Genomic DNA, 21,657 nt, shown 5'->3' with positions numbered 1-21,657 from the left:
TTTAGGGACATAAAAGTTTGAAGACCCTCAATCTAGAAACTCAGCATGTAGAAGCACAAAGTTTAGAGTCCTGCCTCTCTTGTTCTTCCCCAAGCCTGTATCCCACCCACCCTCAGGTTATCACTTCCTGGATCCCAGTTCTAAAAACCCCCACTTGAAGCCTTGCCCTTGAAGACCAGGAGTAAGTGGTACAGTAGGGGTTGAAAGTAGAGTGGTTGCAGGTTCCCAGGCCCCAGTTTCTACTGACTGCAGAGTGCTCTGCACCCCAGAGTGCTCCTCTCAGGGGCCTCCCACTCCCTCCACCCCCAGCTGTCCCTTCTCTTCTAAACCATACTTTCCCAAACAAGGAATTGTCTTGCATATTTCCACCAAGTGACTCTAACTTTGCTATAGTCACCAGGAATTCACTACCCTGAGTTAAAGAGAAATTAAGATGAGCTCTAGAAGTTTCTTGGGGCTTCCTGTCTAATTACAAAGACAAGAAGGCAGTCAGTAGATTCCAAGGAACATATAGAAGCCTGCTTCACCCTGAGAGATTCAAAATATCTATCCTCATGCAACTCTATTCAGGTATAAAGGAAATGAAGTAACCCATATTCTGGATAAAAAAAATTAAGATTCACCAAAAGTGAGTGTATGTTGATTCACAGGGCATGATATTTCTGGAACAAATGGAAGAATTCAAGCTTCCTCTGAACTCATTAATCTGAATGGGTGAGTCAGAATCTTAGAAGTAGATAAGAGGGCAACTCTGCACTTTTGAGGAGGCAACTCTGAAAACTTGCAACATGTTAATGGCAAAACGTCTAATCAAGAGATTGCCATTTACAGTGTCATGGTTTGAATGTGAGGTGTCCTTCAAAAGTTTATGTGTGAAATAATGCAAGACCATTCAAAGGTGAAATTAAGGTCAAGAGAGGCAGCAGTGTAAACTTTGTGCCTCTACATGCTGAATTTCTAGACCTAGGGTCTTCAAATTTTCATGTCCCTAAAAGAATTTAAAAAAAAAAAATGCATGCTCCTGGCACATTTTAAGTTGCCATCAAAAATCTTCAACATATTTTTAAATAGTTGCAAATAATGCCATTTCCAGAATAATGTAAACATTGACTTAAAAAAAACACATAAGAACCTTAATTGAATCAGTAAATTAATCCCCTGATAGGAATTAACTGAGAGGGAACTGAGTGGGTAGGGGGGTGGCTAGAAGAGATTGGTCACTGGGGACTTGCCCTGGGGGTATATATTTGGTGAACTGAGCTTAGTCTCTGCTTCCTACTCATCATGTAAGCTGCTTCTCTTCACCACACTCTTCCACCATGATGTTCTGCTTCACCTTGAGCCCTGAGGAAGTGAGCCAGCTCTCTGTGGATTGAGACCCCAAACAAATTTTTCCTCCTCCACAATTGTTCTAGTCAGGGCTTTTAGTCACAGCAGTGAAAAGGCTGACTAAAATATGTAATAACTGCTGTTATTTTTTACTTATTCAAATTTAACTTTTTAATTGCATATCTTAGCACAGAGAAGAGCCTTCATGTACATGAAGAAAAAAGGAAAAACAGCAATACACCTTCTTCATCCCCTGAAGATTCTATTTCCCATATTCCCCAATGGGCTTTGCCTCTCCCATACTGCTCTGTTACGTCTGAGGGGAAGCATCAGCCAGGGAGGGCAAGCACCTTGAACATGAGCCCACAAGTAGTCCCAGTAGTCATCACATAGTCTTTAAAATTAAATCCACACTTGCTCCAGAGAGTTTGAGGCTTTCACATATAGAGGATGCATATCAATATTGGCTACATATAGGATACTGCATGTGTAGACATCCACACATCAAGAAGCAAGAGGTTTAAATGAACATATGTGCATGTGCTTTGTATGATCAGTCACAGACACAGATGCAGGCCTGTCAGTCATGCCCTCATTACATGGGGTTGGAAAAACCTCCCTCTGACATTTCTAGAAATCAATGGCCTAAATGCAGGTGGAAAGGTCCAAAGTCCTCCTCCAATGTGTCCTGTCTCAAGACTGCAAAAGTAAATGATTTCACCCTAAACCAGTTGATTAACTCTAGCTGATTGACACCTTCAAAATTTTCTAGAATGATGAAATCCTCCCACCTAGAATTCATTATTCTTACTGCCCACATTCTCAAACCGCTGGGTTCTCCCCAGGTGTATGGGAGACCTCCAGAGTCTTAGAAATAACATTTTATCCTTCAGAAACCCTCCTCCATTTCCTGCCTTTTCTCCTCCTTCCCCAGGCCATCTCTCCCCTCACATCTTTACTTGACTCTTCTGAATTGTGGCTGCTGCCTTTTGAACCAGTTCTTTAGCTTCTTGTTCATTCATTAGGCATGTCTCCTTGGTGACTGATACTACCTTTTCTCTGGATGCCATCTGGAATCTGGGAGTATCTTTAGGGAACTTGTTTTGCCCTGTAAATGAACTCTGACCAGCTCCCCAAATCCAAGTTCATCAGAACCCATAGCCTGAAACAGAGATGCAATACTAAAGCTGTAGCTCATGATCACAAAGGGTTGGAGAGGATCTTAGGAATTACCTTGCCCACCTCCAGAGGTGGAAGCCTAAGCCTGAAGATAGGCAGTGCCTTGTCCAAGGTCACTAGAATAGTAAATAAAATGGAACTAAAGTCCATTGAGTTTTAATCTTGTCTTTAACGTCGTCTTATATCAGGAGTGTAGCAAACATACACCAAAGTATGCGGATCACAAATACACAGATTAAATCTTATGAAGATAAAATCTTGGTTCTGTGGCTTCCTTCTTCCCATCCTTATACATATTGACTTTGGGTCACCTGGAAAAACTATTTCCTCAGGTTTGTGCGGGTACAAGTCTTAGGGATATACTGATCTGAATGCTCTTTTGATTTTAGACTTATGATATACAAATGTGCCCTCAAAAATATGTGTCTGCTGGGGTTTCATCCCAGTTATGGAAACTCCATGGCTTCCATGTCAAGGAAGCTTGGCCTGAGAAATGGAGACTCTTCCACAGTGACATCAGACTTCTGGCTTACTAAATCAGAATCGCTTGCCTTCTCTTTGCAGAGCAGACACTATCTAGCTCCTTCTTGACACAAATTGAAGATCCCAGACCCAGGTCTAGTAGGTGCTTGGTATTCTTTGGCGGGAAGGTGCAGAGAAAACACACACAGACATCATATAGCATTGCTCTCTCGTGGCAGGGCTTTGTGACAGCTTACCCAAATGGCATCCAGTTAGCAGAATCTCAGAGGAATGGCTGCCTCAGTCTGAGGCTCTGGCCCCAGGATCAGGAAAAACCCTTGGAGTCTTCCAAAACTACAAGGAATTAAGAGCCAAACTGTTTAGCTGTGTGAGCCCAGAGGACAAATAAGCCCATTGTGATTCTCCTCGATTCTCTTACCTAGAGCTGCTTCTGCCAGGAGCAAAGTTCTCAGATGGAAGCTCCAAGAGCACACACCTTTTATAACTTTGCCTTTTGTTTTCCATTTTCTGAATCCTGACTAAATGCTGGCATTCATTCAAAGACCTCACCGTCCTTACTGCCCCCAAGCAATATATATTTTTATAGAACAGACATTGCAAGTCCAAAGATGTGCATTGAAAAATAACTCGGACCTCATTTTCTTGTCCAAATACCTAGATGAGAGCCTCCTGGCTGCACTAAAATCTTCTAAGGGAAACAAAGTTTAGTGATATTAAAATAACTCAATCGATTGAACAAAACTCGAGGACTCTGCTCAGCTCAGCTCAGCTCAGCTCCATAGATCACACTAGAATCAAACGGATCCACCCAGATCTCAAATGCTTACTATAATATCCATGCACTAAGGAAGGCAGAGTAAATACTTCTAATGATCCTAGATCTTTTTTAAAAATTATCCTGTATAGCTCAGGCACTAGTTGTTATGTTCCAGTTTAGATTCAGACTTATTTAGCCAAAATAAAATAAATTCCTTCAAATAAGTTTGACTCTGCTAAATATTTAGTAGCCTCAAAAAATCTAAAAATTGTGATAACTGATATTGAAAATGTATGTACAGGATGAAGAAACACAGGATCCAAAGGAACAAAAAAAAAAGAATGTATAACTTGATGAAGGCTATTTACTAGCTAAGCAACCTCAGAGAATTTATTAGTCCTCTGGAAGACTCAGCTTCCTTATGTGCAAAATGGGGATAACATCACATGTACTTAGAACACTCACAGAAATTAAGTGAAATAGTAAATGAAACAAAGGCAAGACACATGCCCATAGATATTACTTTGAATCAAAGTGTTCTTTGGAAGATAATTTCCCAATGGAAATTTTATATTTTTTATACAGCATTTCCCCCAGTTTTCAAGGGACTTTGACATTCTGCCCAGTGACCATCCCTAATTTATGGTTGAGAAATCAGTGCAGAAATGAAAGTCAGCCACATGATTCTAGGCAGAGGCTACAATACAAGCTAGAAGAAATCCACTGCCACCCTCCAAGACCTCTTTATGAGCTTTCTGAATTCAAGACTATTCGGCCTAAAAGCCCTGAGAGTCATTTAAAGGAGCTGCCAGGCTCTAAGTGGCTGCCAGCTTGGATCTTTGGGTCCAGGCTGTTTACATAGACCAAGAGGCTCGGGAAGAGCAGCTAAAGTCAATCTCAGGAAAGACGACACTGCGCTGATTAACTATGTTGTGCTCCCCTTTGGATGCACCTCCATGACTGCACATCCTGTGAGTAAGGCCTCATGGCAGGGAAAAAGGAAGATGGTTCACTTTAATAAAGTAAAGATGAGATTGGGGTCTTTTTCCCTAAAAGGCAAATTTATCCAGGACTTGACCCCACGGTCATCCTCTCAATGGCATTAAAATAAAAGCAATAATACCTGCTATTGATTGAATAACCAACCAGCCTTAGGTGAGGGCATTGGATTCTTGAGTCATGGAGTCTAGTTTTATTATATAATCTCAGGAGCCTGAACAGACAGTAGATCACACTATGGGGAAAGCCTTGTTTTTTGCTTCTCTGTTTGTTATGGTACTAGGGATTGAACCTAGGGATGCTCTACCACTAAGCCACATCCCCATTTTTTTATTTTCAGACAGGATCTTGTTAGGTTGCCCAGGCTGGAATTTGCCATCCTCCAGCTTCTGCCTCTTTAGTCACTGGGATTACAGGCATACACCATTGCACCTGGCTAGAAAGAGGTTTTCTAACAATCAGTGGAATATTATCTTTCTCAAGCCAGTCAGACCTCATCTTCAGGTAAGCTTGACCTTTGACTGAGATGCTAGAGTCGGTGGCCTTTTAATTGAAGGTTTTCGTCTAACTCCAAGGTTCCAGAAGGCTATCACACTTGACCTTCCATTTGTAAAGTCTGCTATGTAGGCTCCTGGAGGCCCAGATCACTGACCTAAAAGCAGACAACATAGAACAGCTTCTATTTGGTGCTCCTGATCTCCTGTGTCTCAAACAGAGCTTGTGAGGACTAATTAAGGAACACTGATAAAGTGTAGCCAGCAGCATGAAACTACCCTTGAAAGTGCTAAGGTGTCACATTGTTTCCTACAATGACAAGGATCTCTGAGCTTGCCAACACCTGACATCATTAATGGTTGCTTCCGAAAAAACAGTCCCTGTGGTCTCCCTATATTTCTTTCTGTAAGACTCTTGGAGTTTTTCATCTCTCAGAACCAAGAGTTTTTAGGGGTCACCTGGTTTAGGGGGAAGCAGGATGCCTCATGTCAGAGGCCAGTGGGAAGTTAAACTGAATAAACTGAAGCCTTTGTGGAAGTTAGCACCCTGCCTCCTCTATTCTGTGCTGCTGGACGGAGACAAATCTCCCAGTAGAAGAATGGTTGGCAACAGGACTACAGATGGGGACAGAAAGTGGCCCACTCTTTAACAGAACTTACGTCAAGACAGCTTAATATTGTGATTCAGATACGACATGACAGCAACGTCACCTCAGGAAATCACTTTACCTCTCTAAGCCTCAGTTTCCCCATCTGTTAAACATCCATTAGCATTTGCCTCCTAAAATGGCATGAGGATTAAATAAAATAACCGATGGAAAGCATTCAGCATGGTGCTTAGCACCTGGTAAGTCTCAATATGTTTCTGCAAGTAATCGTCGTGGTGATAGTTGTAGAGGGGCTAGTACATCATTCTCTTGCAAATATTTGCAAGAAGCATTTTCTGGGTCCAGGATTTAGATAATGTAAGGAAATGAATTTTGAATTTCTATATGTACAAGTAGGTGGGGGTATTTGGTGGCCAGGGATGCTATAGATGTAGGCTGGATCTGGAAATACATTTCTAGTGTCCTTGACAGTAGCTGTTCCAATGTAGAGCCATGCTGAGGAAGGATGAGAAGTTTTTTGGGGGGCTTGTGCTTCAGCAATTAGTGAACCAGATCTTTGTCTCCTTTCCCCTCCCTCTACCCACCTGTCCCCCCAGTAAGGGTATCGCTACAGGTTGAACAGATCAGACAGAAAAGTATGGCTGTAGCTAGAGGTGAAATCTACCACTTCCAAATCACTCCAAATTAATCCTTTTAGCTGGAGGGAGACTGAAGCCCTTGGGCCCCCCTTTTGTTTTATTAACTGCCAACTTAAAATGCCAGAAGTAGCTGGGGAAGAAGTACAAAAGTAGGGACAGGGAACACTTTGCATATTTTAATTACTTCAGTAAACAATACATAGCACAGCAGAAACCTACCATCTATGTCTACATCCCCAGGCAGGGGAAGTTGGAAGCGCATCCTGGGAGATGACACAGAGAATACGCAACACTTCTGAAGACTGTAGGCTGCCTTCTCTGGCTGCTCTGAGCTGGAGCTGAATTTCCAGTCCATCCTCTGACTTGACTGCAGAGCCAGGACAAGTGGACAGAATGGGGCTTTTCACACACCCAGAGCTTTCTTGAGAACTGAGTGTACCCCATCACCCAATGGAAAAATGTGATTTTCCTTTGAGTCATGAAATAAGACCCCTTCGTTGTAAAAGAAGGACATGTGGAGTCTGGGAGGAGGGAGTTGACGGATCACTTGCAGGACCACACACATGAAACAGTGGATAAAGTCCTTCATCTTCATAGAAAGGTGGGGGTTTGACTTGGAAAAATAGCAGGGTTAAATTCCCAGGGAAGCCTGAGGATGGGTGATAACAGCGGTTCAAGTACTCTGTGAACAGCAAAGTGATTAATCAACTTAGGACCATGGCCATTTTTATGCATCACAAGTTCCTAGTTAGATGTTCCCCTGAGAAATTCCAGGAGAGGGGTATTGATTAACCCAGGTACACAGCCCTGACAGGGACCAGAGACATCTTGAGACTCTTGGAAGGGAGATAGCCTGAGGGCAGATCCTACACCGAGGGAAGCCATGGAATCAAGGGGAAGGAGCACTGGATTGGGACTCAGACCACCGTGAGCTCCCCTCCCAGATCTGTCATTGCACCACCCTGTGGCTCTGGCAGCCTGTGCTTCCTTTTTGTCTCAGTGTTTGAGTTGTAACAATGACACAGTTGGATTGCTAAGATTTCTGTCTACCTGAAAACTACATGAGATTATCCAAAGCATCATTTTGTTATCTGAATCAGTATGTGAAGACCACTGAACAAAAGCTCATCTCAAAGCCTTCCCCAATATCTGCAGCATTGGGAGCCTGACTTTTCAGAGGAGTGTGTATATCCTCGTGCAATGTGTATGTGTGAGTGTGAGTGTGTGTGTGTGTTTTGTGGGTGGACCAAAGAGAGCAAGGGCCAGAACTCTGGAGCTCCAGGGTCCGGACTGAGGTTACATCATACCACCTGCCTCATCCCTAGGCTCCCATGTCCTCATCTACGGAAACAGTCAGCTCAGGGAAAGAACTACACTATCTGACCATTTGGTATCATCCAGTTCCAAAACATGAAAAGTCAGTGAAGCAGAGAGTGGATAACCTCTGGATGCCCCTCCCAGCCCCAAGAGAAGGTTAGAGTTCTAGGGCCCCTGCTTACTCCACACAGCCCACGACCTTGCACCTGGAGCCCAGGCTGCCTCTCTGCAGACAAGTGTGGGCCGGGCCGGGCAGGCCGAGGGCAGCCTCAGATGAAAGGGATGGAGGAGAAGCTGCCCCTCCACACAGCATGTGGCTTCCCAGGCCATCATCTGAGGCCTGCAGCTGTGGGCTGCACCTTCTCCTTTATAAATAAGCCCAACCTCTTGGCTTCTCCTTCAAGGTCAAAAGGCTGGAGAAGACTGCTCCGAGAATGAACAAAAGAGAAAGTCTTAAATGCTAAGCCAGCAATCACTGTTGGATGGTTTTTAGTGTTTTTCGTTTTTTTTTTCAAAGACATTCCTACTCTTGTTATACACGTTCTTGTTTCAAAAAGCAAGTAAGTGATCCTCTTGCTTCCCAGCAAGTGAAACAGTGATGAAGTATCTTTTTTAAGGTCCTTCCATGGGTCCCCAAAAGTGGGGGAGCCAGGCTAAGTGCATCTTAAACCTCTGGCCTCATTCTGAAACAGAGATAGAAGGAGATGTGTTCAGCATTTCACATTTGGGAACAGAAGTGGAAGTCTTGCCTCAATGAACAGATGTGATATAATAACTTATGGAGTGTTTATACTATAGCAGGATATATGTTAAATGAGTTTAAATTCACTGCTTTATTCAATCCTCCCAATATGCATTGGCTCTGGAAATTATTATCAACACCGCTGCATGGAGGAAGGAAGAGAGGGAGGGAGGAAGGGGAGAAGAAGAGGAAAATATTAGAACATTTATTCAAAAAAGCTGAAGAGGGAAATATCTAAGTTATATACCTAAATTATTCTGATTCCAAAAATCCATCTTCTTACACACCTCCAAGTTGAAATTCTTGTGCAATTACAAGTTGAAGGAAGACTCCCAAGTAAAATGATGTTTTAAGGCATGTAAATTGATGGGTTGGGGTGGCAGATTTTGTGATAGAAATCCTAGAATTTGATTTTTATAAAAAAGCAGCCATAAAAGCTGAAAGGGGATTTTCATTTTAAAATGTCTAAATCAGCCAATGTAACGAAGTAAGATGGGGGCCCACATCAGCCCAGAGAGCACTCAGAAAAATGATATCAGGATACAGCGGATGTTCCTTGTAGACAGACTGGAAACAGCAGCCAGCCGTGGGCTTCGCTTCCCCAGTCGTTCCCTTGTGGCTTTTCTCTGCAGGATGCCCAGTGGGACTCTGCAAGTGGTGCTGGGCTCTCCCCCTGGTCAGCTGGGCTCCGGATGCCAAGTCTGCCCTGCTGCCTTCGTTACTCAGCATCTGGGTCCCAGATAATCTGCTCGACTGTTACAGCATTTATCATCATAACTTTCCAATTTTACTACCCATGATTTTTTGATATCTATTTCCCATTAACATCTCTTTCTCTAACATCATTGTCTCATGCAGACAAAGGGAGAGGCAGAAAGATGGAAGAATTATAGGAAAAAGTCTATAGGAAATTATAGGGAAAAGATGAGAAAGAGGGAGGTAGAGAGGCAGCATAGACTGAGCCTGGTGACATTATTTGACTCTTAGAATTAATCCAACACCAGAAATAAATCCTAAACCTGGAATTTTTTTTTATTATTATTAAGACACCCACATTGCCTTTTTAAACTTCAGGTATATTTGGCTAGGTTTTCTGTTACTTGCAGCTAAAAAAGTTGGGATAAAATAATGGAAAATTTGCCTTTTAAGTTAGTCTTTATTTCTAGGAATAAAATGTCTATTTCTAGACATGAACCTGAGAAGAAAGATTTTGAGAGATTCCAGAGGCCCAGATAGAAGTCAATTTTCTCACTGAGGGCAGATCTATAATAGGCCTTCTCTCACTGACCAAGTGCCCCATTCTCCTTCCCTGCCCTGCATGGTGGTACCCACGTGCCAGGGGTTCACCAGCCATCAAGCATCACAGGACACAGTTCACAGAGTGTGGCTCTGACACCAGCATCTGTGCTGAAGGCTCTCCTTACATGGCTGCATCTGTCTGATGATAGACTTCCTCAGCCAGATGCATTTGGCTGGAGGTCATACCAGACCTCTATCTTCTATTAGGATCAGCCACAAGTGACAAGATGGGTGACACAGCAAAAATTAGAGGATTTAACTAATGCTCAAGAGAAGTAGACATCCGCTCAGAGACATTGGAACTCCTACCATTCCCTGTCATGGCATTCTTAGACAGAAGGTAGTGTCACATTTCTTCCAGGTGTATAGATTTCTCATGAGTCATTTGTCCCAAAACAACTGTGAATAAATAGATTTGACCAGCTTTGAAATCCAGATCGAGGAGTGCATAACCCATCATAAGAATCAAGGCAACTTTCCTTATAAGCAGTGTTGGGTGGTATAAGAAAAAAGATGTCCTCCTCTTCTCTGTCATCTTCCCTGTGGCTCCCATACCATTTCATGTGAAGATCTGAGTACCACCTCATTCTGGGCTAGCCTGTTCCAGGGACTCACACAGCACTAAGACATCTATTCAGATCATCAGAGAGCACACAATGCCAAGGAAACCAGAAGTTCAAACACTGATGGCCATTCAATGGGCAGAGTTCTTATTTTGAGTAAATCTCCAGATGATAATCCAGAGGATTGGCCCTGGGAAAACACAACTGATTTTCCCAAACTTATAAAAGACCAGAGATACCATATAAATTAAGAGAAATCTTGCACAGATGGATGTATTAATTTTTCCCCAAAGGCCAGTCTTAACTCTCTCTTGAATCCTAAGATAGGATGCCAATGAAAAGGTGGAAAAACCATATTCTGTAATTTCAGAGCTATTACAGTACATAGCTGTTTGACTCCATCAAAGTTCCAGTGTGTTTTAGAATGTTCCATAGCTTAGAGACAACTTTGCTGCAATCAAAACTACCTTATTCTCAGCAACAGCTGAAAAACACTCACATGTAAAGAGTACTGAATAAAAATTACCCTAAGCTCCTCTTGTGTGCCTTGATCATGCAGACAGGTGTGTTTTCAGTCCTCATAGAAAAACTGGGTTGGTTTGGGTGAGAGGCATCCCCTGGGGCTCCCATCCTGCTAGTGTGAAGATAAATCTGTGAACAGGCCCCCAAGCTGACTCCTGTGTGCCCTTAGACTTTTAAGACCTGAACATTATACTTCTAGCTGTGACTAACCCCCTCCTAGAATTTCACAGAGCCTAGAATTAAGATATCTCCTCTGTAAATGGCAGAATGAGTCACAAATAACCAGAAAAAGAAGGAATATCTTTGTCACTTTGAAATGTAACCAGACATCTCCAATCTTTGCCTCTATTTCCAAGCAGGACTCCATAGAGTACCTGATGCAGAAGAGAGTAGTCAACTGACACTGAGATAGTTTAATGTTTTCCAAGAAAAAGGTAATTAGTTTTCCTTTTTGGTTTTACTAAGAAGAGGACTCAGAGAGATAAGTCAGAGAGGTGCATCCTGGAAAGGAAGAGGAACGGTGCTTTGCTTCTTAGCCCTTGAGTCTGAAGTGAAGGAGGAAACTGGACAACGTCCATAAGCTATGAAGAACCAGGACCTGATGTGGTAGCCATAATCCCACAGTGAGAAGCCCAGTGGGGGATATTCAAGTATCAGGAATATATTCCTGTGATGCTGACGTTGTGGTGGCCAAGAAGTCCTTGGTAAATGACAAGAGTAATAGATTCATAGCTTCTCTATATATGGCAATTATTGTGAAACTAAAAGAGACGTTGCCTTGAAATGCACTAAAGGAAATGTTCTGGGAGTCCAAGGAAATAATGCCACTACAGGTTAAAAAAAAAATCTCCTTTAGGAAAACTGGAGAAGGCGATTGAGGGCTATTGATATCTCAAACTAATTCTTTGCTTTGTTGTAGCGGGTCTGTCCTATGTCTCTAAATGGTAATTTTCTTGCCATGTGACCTCAGAAGCCCATCTAACACATAAGGCAAGATGCTATTTAATTTTTTTTTCTGGGAAGTATAGGAAAGCACATCACAAATAAATACAAAGTTACATGATGATAGCCATAATATCTGAGATATGGTTCAGAGACTTTCTGCTTCTTGCTAATAGTATCCCAAGACAGGATAAAGTCAGTCTGCATATTTCATTCACAAAGGCAGACAGGAATTAAGAATTATCTTCAAACTCAACTTTGCATTCAAAGTTGAGTAAAAGCCCCTTCATCCAGTCTCAGAACTCTGCATGCATTCTCCCCATCCCTATTATCTATACCCAGACACCATGCACCAGCCCTCCCTCCAACGTGCATGAAATCCAGGAACCCTGTTGGGCTGAAGTTAAGCTTCTACCTCTACCAAAGATGGATACCAAAACAGGAAGCCTTGCTCTCATGCCCCACCAAATTTCCCATGCCATCCCCATTCCCAATAACAACACCACATGGAGAAGCAGCAGAAATCAATCTGTCTTCATGCACAATCAGCAAAGACATTGACAATCACCCCAACACATCTACTGCTCCTGATCCAGCCATGCAGATCAGTCTGTATGTGGGACCTTGGGGTAACCCAGGGAGTCCTCCTTTGCTTTACTTTGCCCACCTTCTACCAATTGGTAATCTATGGATGGATGCTGAGACTAATGGATAAAGGCAGAATTTCAGACTTAGGTCAACCTGCATTTAATTCTTGGCTCCACCATTTTCTAGTTGTGTGTTTCAATGTCAGTGTGCTCATCCCTAACATGGGACTATGATGAATTCTTCACAGGAATAGTGTAGATTAAATAAAGCTACTCAAAGCCCCAGCTAGAATAGATGCTCAGAAAATGTAAGTTGCCCCCCCCACACACACCCACTGCCCATAAAGACACCAGATGGATAAAGGAAGGGCCTTAAGATATCTGAATGGTCAGTGCAAATCACAGGGTAAGGGACTTTCTACAAAGATACTCCCCAAATGAAGGAATCCAACTTTATTCCCTTTCTGGTGCCCTCTTAGTGATGCCAATGAGAGATGACACCTATGCTAACAAGCAAAGTATGTTTCCGATGCCATGATCACCTGACTCTTCCTCTTTGATTTTTGTCACACTGAAGTCTGTATTTCCTCATGGGTGCTCAGACTTTTCAGATCTGACTTGTTTCAGAAAGTTTTAGCTGAGCCACAAAAACTCTCCTTGGAGAAAGTAAATGAACTAAGATATATTGTCTTCTTTTGGCAACTCAATTACTTTGACCTCTCTACCTAAAACTGTGTATGTGTGTGCATGCACAAACACACTTACACACTACCACCACCACCACTACCAAGCACTTATTTTTCTCCTCTCTGCTTTACTTTCCTTCTAAGGACCTTTCACTCTCTAAATTTTTATGTACCTCATTTCACTTTTGTCTTCTAGTTCCCTCATTAAAGGCAGAGACCTTTGTCTATTTTATTCACAGTTGTACTGCTCACATCTAGAATAGCTCAGGATACATTGGAAAGAGATTGCATGTCCCAATTTACCAGAGAAGGACTCAATTTATACCCTTAGTTCCTATTGAATTATTAATAGCTTCCTTTTCACTCTCAGCAGTATCCAAGTTTAGACAATCAATACACACAATTGATTTATAATAAATATTTGTTTAATTGGATTAATAAATTTGACCAATCTGATGCTTTAATAAAACTTGTCAACTTCTGAAACTGAGAGTTTGACCCTACCATAAGTGAAATACGCATGATATATTAAAAGCACAAGATGTGATTAAGCTCTTGTGGTCCCACTTGTAAAATTCTCAAAAGGCTGGCAAGTGAGTTTTTCCTGATAGACTCTAGCTAGATACAACATTAAGAAATCCTAAACTTTAATGTCGACATTAGTAGCAGTGTCAAGATGAGAAGCCTATAAAACTGTGGCCCTGAGACAGACTGGGAGGCTATGCTTAATTTACCTCCCTAACCAAATCACGAGAGAAATGAATGCAATTGTCAAAGAATTCCCCTGCACCTGGCCAGGAGATTGCTGCATAGGGATAACATCACATATCAGAAACCCAAAGTTTCTCGCTTCAACATCAACTCCATGACAACACACCCAGTCCGTGTTTGGAAACAGCATCTGGCCAGTGGGAAAGCCTCTTCAGATGACAAGCAGGACTTGTGCTAGGTACTTAAAGCTGGGAAGGTAAATCTTGTGGTTCTGTTTCACTAAATGGATCATTCCCAACACAGAAGGAAAAAAGCCCCTAAGCAAAAAAGTGGAAGGAAGCCATCCAGTTCAGTCTGATAATAAAGGCAGGACAGATGGAACTTCAATGACTCTGCAGTATGTCCACCTCTTCACCAGAAATTACCATAGAAATTGAAGTGAGGAGGGTAAAAACTCTCTCCCCAATGCTTAGGGATATGACTCAGTCACAAAGGATCTATAACAACTGTCCTGAGCATCAAATCATTTAGACAAAGATTCATCTGAGTTCAAGGGAGACATCTCCCTTTCTTCAGGCCTATTAGCCTATGTGTGTAGAGTAGCCTGGCTTCCTTAAAGGGAGTCTCTTATGGAGTACAGACACCCAGAGTACACACAAAGCTCAAGGTCACACCTCCTGAAATGCGAGAAAGCAGCCAAACCACCCTCCATGCAGAGCCTCCAGCCTCCACCACACACAGGCCTGGACAGATCCCTGGCAGCCATTTTGAATTCTGGCGGCTCCCCACAGCTGTGCACTGTATTTTAGCAGACCATGGCCCCGCCACCCCCCCACCATGCTGCCTCCCCATGAGATATCCCAAGCACATCAATGGCTTTGGCAGGAAACTTCCATGGAAGAGGAATGATGCCCCCATGGTGGAAGGCAGGAAAAGAGAGGTTAGAGAAGCAATCCCCATGGAAGTTCCTCTCCAAAGCCTGCAAGCTGTCAATCTGTGTGTGAACAGCCCTGCCCAGACCCCCTGGCCCCAGAAATGAAACCCAGACTCACTGTGGAAGCTGCCGGTGCTGCGAGCCTCTGCCGCTGCCATGACACGCTGAAGGGGCCCTTCTGGCATGGCCCTTCCTGACAGTGAATGGAGAGAGAGCGAGGGAGGGGAGAGAAGACAAGGGATGAAGGGAGAAGGGAAGCACGTGTATCTTGAACTGAACTGAACGGTGTGTTTCTCCTGACCACGGCCTGCGAACACCTGTCCCACAGCAGTCCACCTGCAAGTCTCTGGCTGAGCAGTCCACCCAGAAACAGCACTCACAGCCCCGCAAACATACCGTGACACCACTCCGAGTCCATGACACCCAGCTGTCTTCCTTTGAGGGCCACCGAGAGTCAACTGGCTTCCCTCCCGGGACTCAGTTCTCTTCTTCACAGGATGAGCCTCCCAGCCAGCCAACCTACCACTCTGAAAGGAAGTGGGTTTTATCTAGGAATTTCAACCCCCTTAATGTCAAAGAAATAGCACTTTCTCCAAAGTGTCTTATTGTGTTAGCAGAAAATCCCTGAATTAACTACCATTTTTTTAGGGATTTCCAGACCCACATCCTCACTTTCCCAATTTGGGGAGGAGGAGAGCTGGCTTGAAGGTCACCTGTGTGGGTGGATGACTCAGCCTTCTTCCTCCTTGTTGTCAACAGGCTCAAGTATTGGTGTTCTCCATCACCTCCTGGGAAAAGCTCACTTCTCTTAAAATGCTCTCAAGAAACTAGAGGAGGAGCTGTCAGGCTGCCTTAAAGGAGGGACTTGCAGTAACTTAGCAAAGGCATTTCTCAAGCTCCTTACGGGTCAACAGCTATGGGCAAAGGATAGAGCCCCAACTCCCCATGGAGCCAAAGGCAGAGAAGCAGCCCAGGAACAACCTGAGGAAGAAGCAGGTTGGTGAAGCAGGCTGATGAAGCAACAAGTCCATGTGTGCAAACCTGGAGGGCAAGCCTGAGGAGACCATCCAATGAAGGCAGTGAAATGGGATCTATGGTTTCCGATGGCAGTGAAGGTCAGACAGTGAGAAAGAACAAAGTAGGAGAAGAAAGGACATATGGGCATCTGGGAAAAGATGTGTCCTTCCAAAATTTGTTATGTTGAAGTCCTGACTTCTAATACCTTAGAATGTGACTCTAGGTGAAGATAGATACTTAAGGTAAAAATGGAGTCCTTAGGGTGAGCCCTAATCCAGTATGACTGATGTCCTTAGGAGAAGAGAAATCTGGACCCACAGAGTTATGAGGGAAGGCGACATGAGGACACAGGTCAAAGGTGGCCATCTGCAAGTCAGAGAGCAAGATCTCAGAAGGAGCCAAGCCTGCCTGCACCTTGATTTTGGAATGCTGGCCCCCAAGTTCTGAGAAAATAAGTTTCTGTTGTTGAAAAACCCCTAATGTGAGGCATTCTGTTGTGGCAAGCCCAGCCGGGGACTATAGACAGAGAAGGCCTCATGCAAATGCAGAAATGAGAACATGGCACTGTAGAGCAGAAGATAGACTCACTGGGATAGAAGAACCCAGGGGCTTCCTTTGACAGAGGTCAAGAGGAATAGTGGTGGAGTGCTGGAGAGCCCTGTAGGCCAGGGTGAGGAATTTATATTTGGAGAAATGAAGATTCACTCGAGGCTCTTAAATGAGTAGGGGGGTGGGATGTAATTGAGGAGCAGAGGTAGGACAGCTCTGAGCCTAAAGGTACACACATTGACCCAGGCACTGGCCTGACCAGGGTGTAGTCAAGGGTAGCTCCTGCCAACTTGCAAAGAATAAGCCTCACTGAAGGGCTATGAAGAGAGACATAGCAGGTGGCACAGTAGGTGGTGAAGAGACTAATTCAGAAAGACTCCCCTTTGGGGAACCTCCCAAGAGAGTTTTCACAGATGCTAACAGGCTGCTCAAGAACACGACTGAAGAAGCAGGAGGCGGCCAGGGTGAGTTCATTTCCAACACACCAAGTTTCAGTCGCCAATGAACTCTCCAGGAGAGGCTTCAGATGAAGCAATCAAAGAGAGAAGAGGTGGAAGTTAAAAATGTAAATGCAAACAGATTTTGTGTAAAAGCAAAAAAAAAAAAAAAAAAAAAAGGTTTGAACCATGGGAGTGTGTGAGGTGTGCAAAGAAAATGTCTAAAATAGCTGCACCAGAACTTTCAGTGAGAGGAGGGAGAGAAACCAATGGAAGAGGCAAAGAAGGGCCAGAAAGGGGGAAAAACAAGACATCACTGAGGCATTGAAGAGGAGTATTATGCAGTTCTGGTGGAGAAGGCATGATGACGGGGAGTAGGAATGGGGCTGTTATTAAGAATGTCATTCAACAGATAGTTCAGAAAGAATTAGCCTGGAGGAAAGACATTTGAATTTGGCCATGATGAGATCATTGTGGACCCCCAAAACTGCAGATTCAATGAGATGATAAGACCAGAATCCCCCAAAATAGAGAAGATGAAAACTACCTATTTCCTTATCAGAGGAGACAGATGGAAGTTGAAAGGGGCAGAAAGGTCAAATGAAGATTTTTCTTTAATGTAAAAGAGATTGTATTTTTTTTTTTTTTAGAGAACAAAGGAGGGAGAAAGGCTTTGAAGAAAGGCTTCAGAGAAAGATAAACATAGTTACAGAAAGAGGTGGGCTTGATAGAGACAGGGCAGGTGACAGATGGTGAGGCACGAGGGAGTGGGAAAGAATGCAGAGGTGTGAATTTGAAGATATGAAGAGGGTGGATTGGGCCTAATATTTCATAGCTTTACAGAAATATATACTTAACAGTTCCTCACATATGCATAATGAGGCCTTAAATTACTATACTGTATCTAAGCAATCTCTATTCTAGAGTTGACTCTTAGGATCTCAGAATTGGGGGAAAAAAAGCAAAACTTTGGGAACATGTATTTCAACCTCATGTCCAATGCACAGATCTCTACAGCACCTCTAAAACGTGGATATTCTGGAAACCACTGGGGATGGAGAAAGCACTGTTTTGCAGGTGGTCTGTTATTTTCACACAGGTAAATGCCTATGGCACTGTGCTTCACCACCGAGTCTGAAATATCTCTAGAGTTTTCTAATATTGCCCCCTTATTCAAAGGAACATGCAGTAAAGCATTCATCCCACCAAAATAATGGAGGACCAGTCCTCAGAGCATCTCTGCACTGAAGCCTGGGTGGGAGATTTCTGGGTATCTCAAATTTCAGTGCCCTTGAGCATCATCCCACATGAGTCATTGACCAAGATACATGCCCATCTTGTCTCCTTGTTTGTTCACTTAATGGACTTCACAGAATTACTAGCATATACTAGGTATAGCACAAGGGATGTGTAATTGGTGTAACTAATGAAACAAGGCACGGATATTGCTCTTACAGAAATATCAAGCAACTATGATCAAATATGTGTTAACTGATGGTCCCAAGAATACATTTTCACAATGAATAAATGCACAAAAAAATCACCTCCTGAAATAAATTTTCAGAACAACATTTATTGTCTCTGACCACGATCTTCCTTGTTCTAGTATTCTTCCCTCACCCTTGAGTTTCACAGCATCTGTGTTACACACTTAGGACTTTGTGTGACTCAAATAATTTGTTGCTGCTTGTTCAACTATTACAACAGAAATTCCGAATTCCCTAAATTAAGTTCACCTTGCTGGATGTGGTGGCCAGCCCTGAGTCACCCCAACTGTTTGCCTGCTTTTTCTTCAGGAGCCTTGCCATAAGACCTTTGAGGGGAAAAAACAATCTTGGACTTGGATTATTATAGGCTCACATTTCTAACTCTTAAACTCTTCCTAACCTCATAGAGGCCCTACTATCCTGGTATGCTCTTTAAAATTTTTATTCAAGAAATTCTCACTCACCCTTTAAAGGCCTTACTTGTGACTCAAAATACAAAACCTAACTCCACTCCTCACTTATTGTGCAATCTGAGGAATACCAACGAATGTCTCTGAGCCTCAGTTTACATGTCTGTGAATAGGAGTAATCATACCAGTTAGTTGACCTCACAATGCTTTGATGGTAATCAAAAATAAGCACAAAATCTGCAAGGCAGGAGACTAATGTACTTGTCTTAACTCTCCCACTAACTGGATTATAAACTTAACAAATAACTGTGCCATTCTTCTTCCCCTCTTCCTCCTCCCTCCCTTCCTCTCTCTCTGTCTCTTGAGGTACAATGTCCTTACCAGTCAGATGAGTTAAGTAAGCTTGATAAGACGACTTCCAAGTTCATTTCTAGCCTGGACTTCACAAGTTTGTCATTGTAGGTGGTCTACCCAGATTTTTTTCAGACATTTATCAAAGGCTTGCATAAAATACTTACGGGGGAAGGTAAATGTATGAAGGAAAACAGTCCAATGGGGTAGAATCATAGCCATACAAGGACTATATCCAAAGAATGTTGATAATTATATCCACATCTGCCTGGGAGCAGAACTCTAGCAGAAAACCCAATCCCTGGGCTGTTCAATTTTTCAAGAGTCAAAAACATGTCCAAAGACAGTGTTGGTATATTGATAAAAGTTGGCACAGAGCTGATGGCACTGGACTGGCTGGGAGATCTGTATCTAGATTGCCCCAAACTTTGGCAAGGTTTCCACCTTAGAAAACTTAATCTGCCTAGAAATAAGGTGCATTGATGTACACAAGTTCTAAAAATAAATAAATAAATAAATAAATAGCTGCTAATTGAAGATAATTTAGGATACTGGGATACCAGTCTCACCCGTGAACTTGGGCAAATAAATCTAATGAGCCCCAGGAATGCTGGTCCAGCTGGTAAACCCCTCCCTCTGTATATATGCCTTCAACACAGGAGTATTTGATGAGCTCACATCTACGCCATGTGAGAATCCATTATGGAGAGAAGCCAAGGTGAGAGCATGCATAGAAGGGTCCAGCAGAAGCCCTGGGGTTGTGAGAACTGGCTGTCATGGAATGCATCAGGACTAGAGACAACAGGACACAGGGGCCACCAATCCCTCTTCCTATATCATGGCAGCTATCACCCGTGGATCACCACATGCTTTCCCACCAACTCTAGATGCAGTCTACCAGTCTACTCAGAGCAACCTCCACCATCCCTCAGAACCGCTACCTGAGATGGACTTTCCATCCCTGGGGCATCTAACACTTGCCATGGAGGCAATTAAATTTACAAGCAACAAAAGGACTCATTTTTTTTTTTTTTAGATCTGATAGCAATCCAGTGACATGTAAGTACTGGGGACTATAATAAAAAAGTATTGGAAAATAGTTATCATACAATTTGTCTCTTTAAGATCATCCTAAAACAGATAAAAACATGGATGTACATCCAAGGTTGTCTGAAAAGATTTGAGAGGCTCTTAGGCCACCACAGCTCAATTGTGTCCTACTTGATGCTGATGAGGAAAGAATATATCTTTCAGAAAAGTCACTGGCTGTTCATGGAGGCCTGAAAGAGAGAAGGTCTTAGAATTGGGAGGCGGCAGTGTTCATCCCCTCCTGGTTTGGGGCAAGAGAGAAAGAAGAAATGATATAAAAGACTTGGAGTATTTCCAAATCTGTTGGATAGCCAAGGATCCTGTTACTAGTTGTTCTTAGCTAGGTGTCATTAACTATTTGATTCCTCAACTCCCTTGCTCTGACTTCTTCCTCTTCAAGCTATTTTCTCAGTATGATTAGGCTTCTCACATAGACTAGCTTACTGAAAGTGAATGCTTTGGTCACATAGCCTTTGAATAATCTGGTCCCTTGCATGCATTAATAAATTGTCCATTGGGTGCCAACTCCAGTGTCATGTGTGTTCATTCAGTCCTCTTCACTGATAAACAGATGTTGGGCCATCCAGGGGGAATCAGATCCACTTGGCTTTCTGGAAGGTGACACCATTGCATCTTTCTGATGTCCCTACCCAGAGTGCCCATATACTGACTATTAACACCTGCCAAGTGGGGACTCACAAGTATTTAAGAATACTTAGGTCAGTGGAGATATTATTTCTTACCACTGAAAACACCTCACATGGTATCATATGTATTGAAATCAAGCACTCTTAGTAAGCATTCATTATGTGACAATCCCTCTGCTAAAAATGGAACGAACTCCTTTGCCTTCACGGTGACTTAGGCTTTAGGAGGTAAGGGATAGATGTAAATCCAAATGACTCAAGAAAAAGAAAAAATAAACACAAATATCAGGAAGTTGTGATTGACCCATTGGATAATGAAATGACCAACTACAAGAACAAACTGGGACAGAAATCAAAGGTCCAATCTGGCTACAGAGGCTGGAGAACATGACTCAATAGAGGCATGATGAATCATGATGATTTGCAGGTTGGAGAGATGAAGTGCTGACAGCTCGCTACTGGTGCCAATCAACTTTGCGATGTGAATGAACTTAACCATTTTTTCCCAGAGTTCTCATGGTTATTTACTAAGCACAGAGTATCCTGGTGGTGATAGGGCTGTTGCTGGCAGTGTTGGTAAAACCAACTGCACCCAAGCCAAGAGTTTACAAAGCACTTGCGTATTCATTATCTAATCTTATGCATAATAATATAAAGCCACCATCACATTGCAAGTGAGAAGAAAAAGGAGGTACAGCTGGACTAGCCTTCTCTCTAACCCCAAGAATCCAGGATACATAAACCTGAAATCTCCCTCTGGGTACAAACTTAGGAAACCTGGAAAATGGGCTGTAATTCTGAAGACTTTTGTCTACTATAGAATTCATGGTTCACAATTATCCAACATTTATTAGTTCCTGGCTGGAGCTACTAATTCTAC

The 21,657-nt window shown here is 42.9% G+C and overlaps 1 protein-coding gene and 1 long non-coding RNA gene across 5 annotated transcripts in view; one reads left to right on the top strand and one right to left on the bottom strand.

Moving 5' to 3' along the window:
* Positions 1-21,657, bottom strand: part of Ntrk3 (neurotrophic receptor tyrosine kinase 3) — a 329,603-nt gene that overhangs the window by 31,174 nt on the left and 276,772 nt on the right. For 2 of the 4 annotated variants that reach the window (XM_048790284.1, XM_048790290.1), the window contains exon 15: positions 14,909-14,983. The exons of the other annotated variants lie outside the window; for them this stretch is intronic. In XM_048790284.1, coding sequence (XP_048646241.1) covers positions 14,909-14,983 — 75 coding nt within the window. The remainder of the gene's footprint in view (positions 1-14,908; positions 14,984-21,657) is intronic. 4 annotated transcript variants of the gene reach the window in all.
* The window catches only part of LOC125612488, a 79,722-nt gene that overhangs the window by 46,102 nt on the left and 11,963 nt on the right, over positions 1-21,657 (top strand). The window lies entirely within an intron of this gene.

This window comes from Marmota marmota, unplaced genomic scaffold, assembly GCF_001458135.2.
Source record: "Marmota marmota marmota unplaced genomic scaffold, marMar, whole genome shotgun sequence".
In the NCBI taxonomy this organism is placed as follows: Eukaryota; Metazoa; Chordata; class Mammalia; order Rodentia; family Sciuridae; genus Marmota; species Marmota marmota.
The sequence above is the reverse complement of the archived record's forward strand: the minus strand, read 5'-3'. Positions and strand labels throughout refer to the sequence as shown.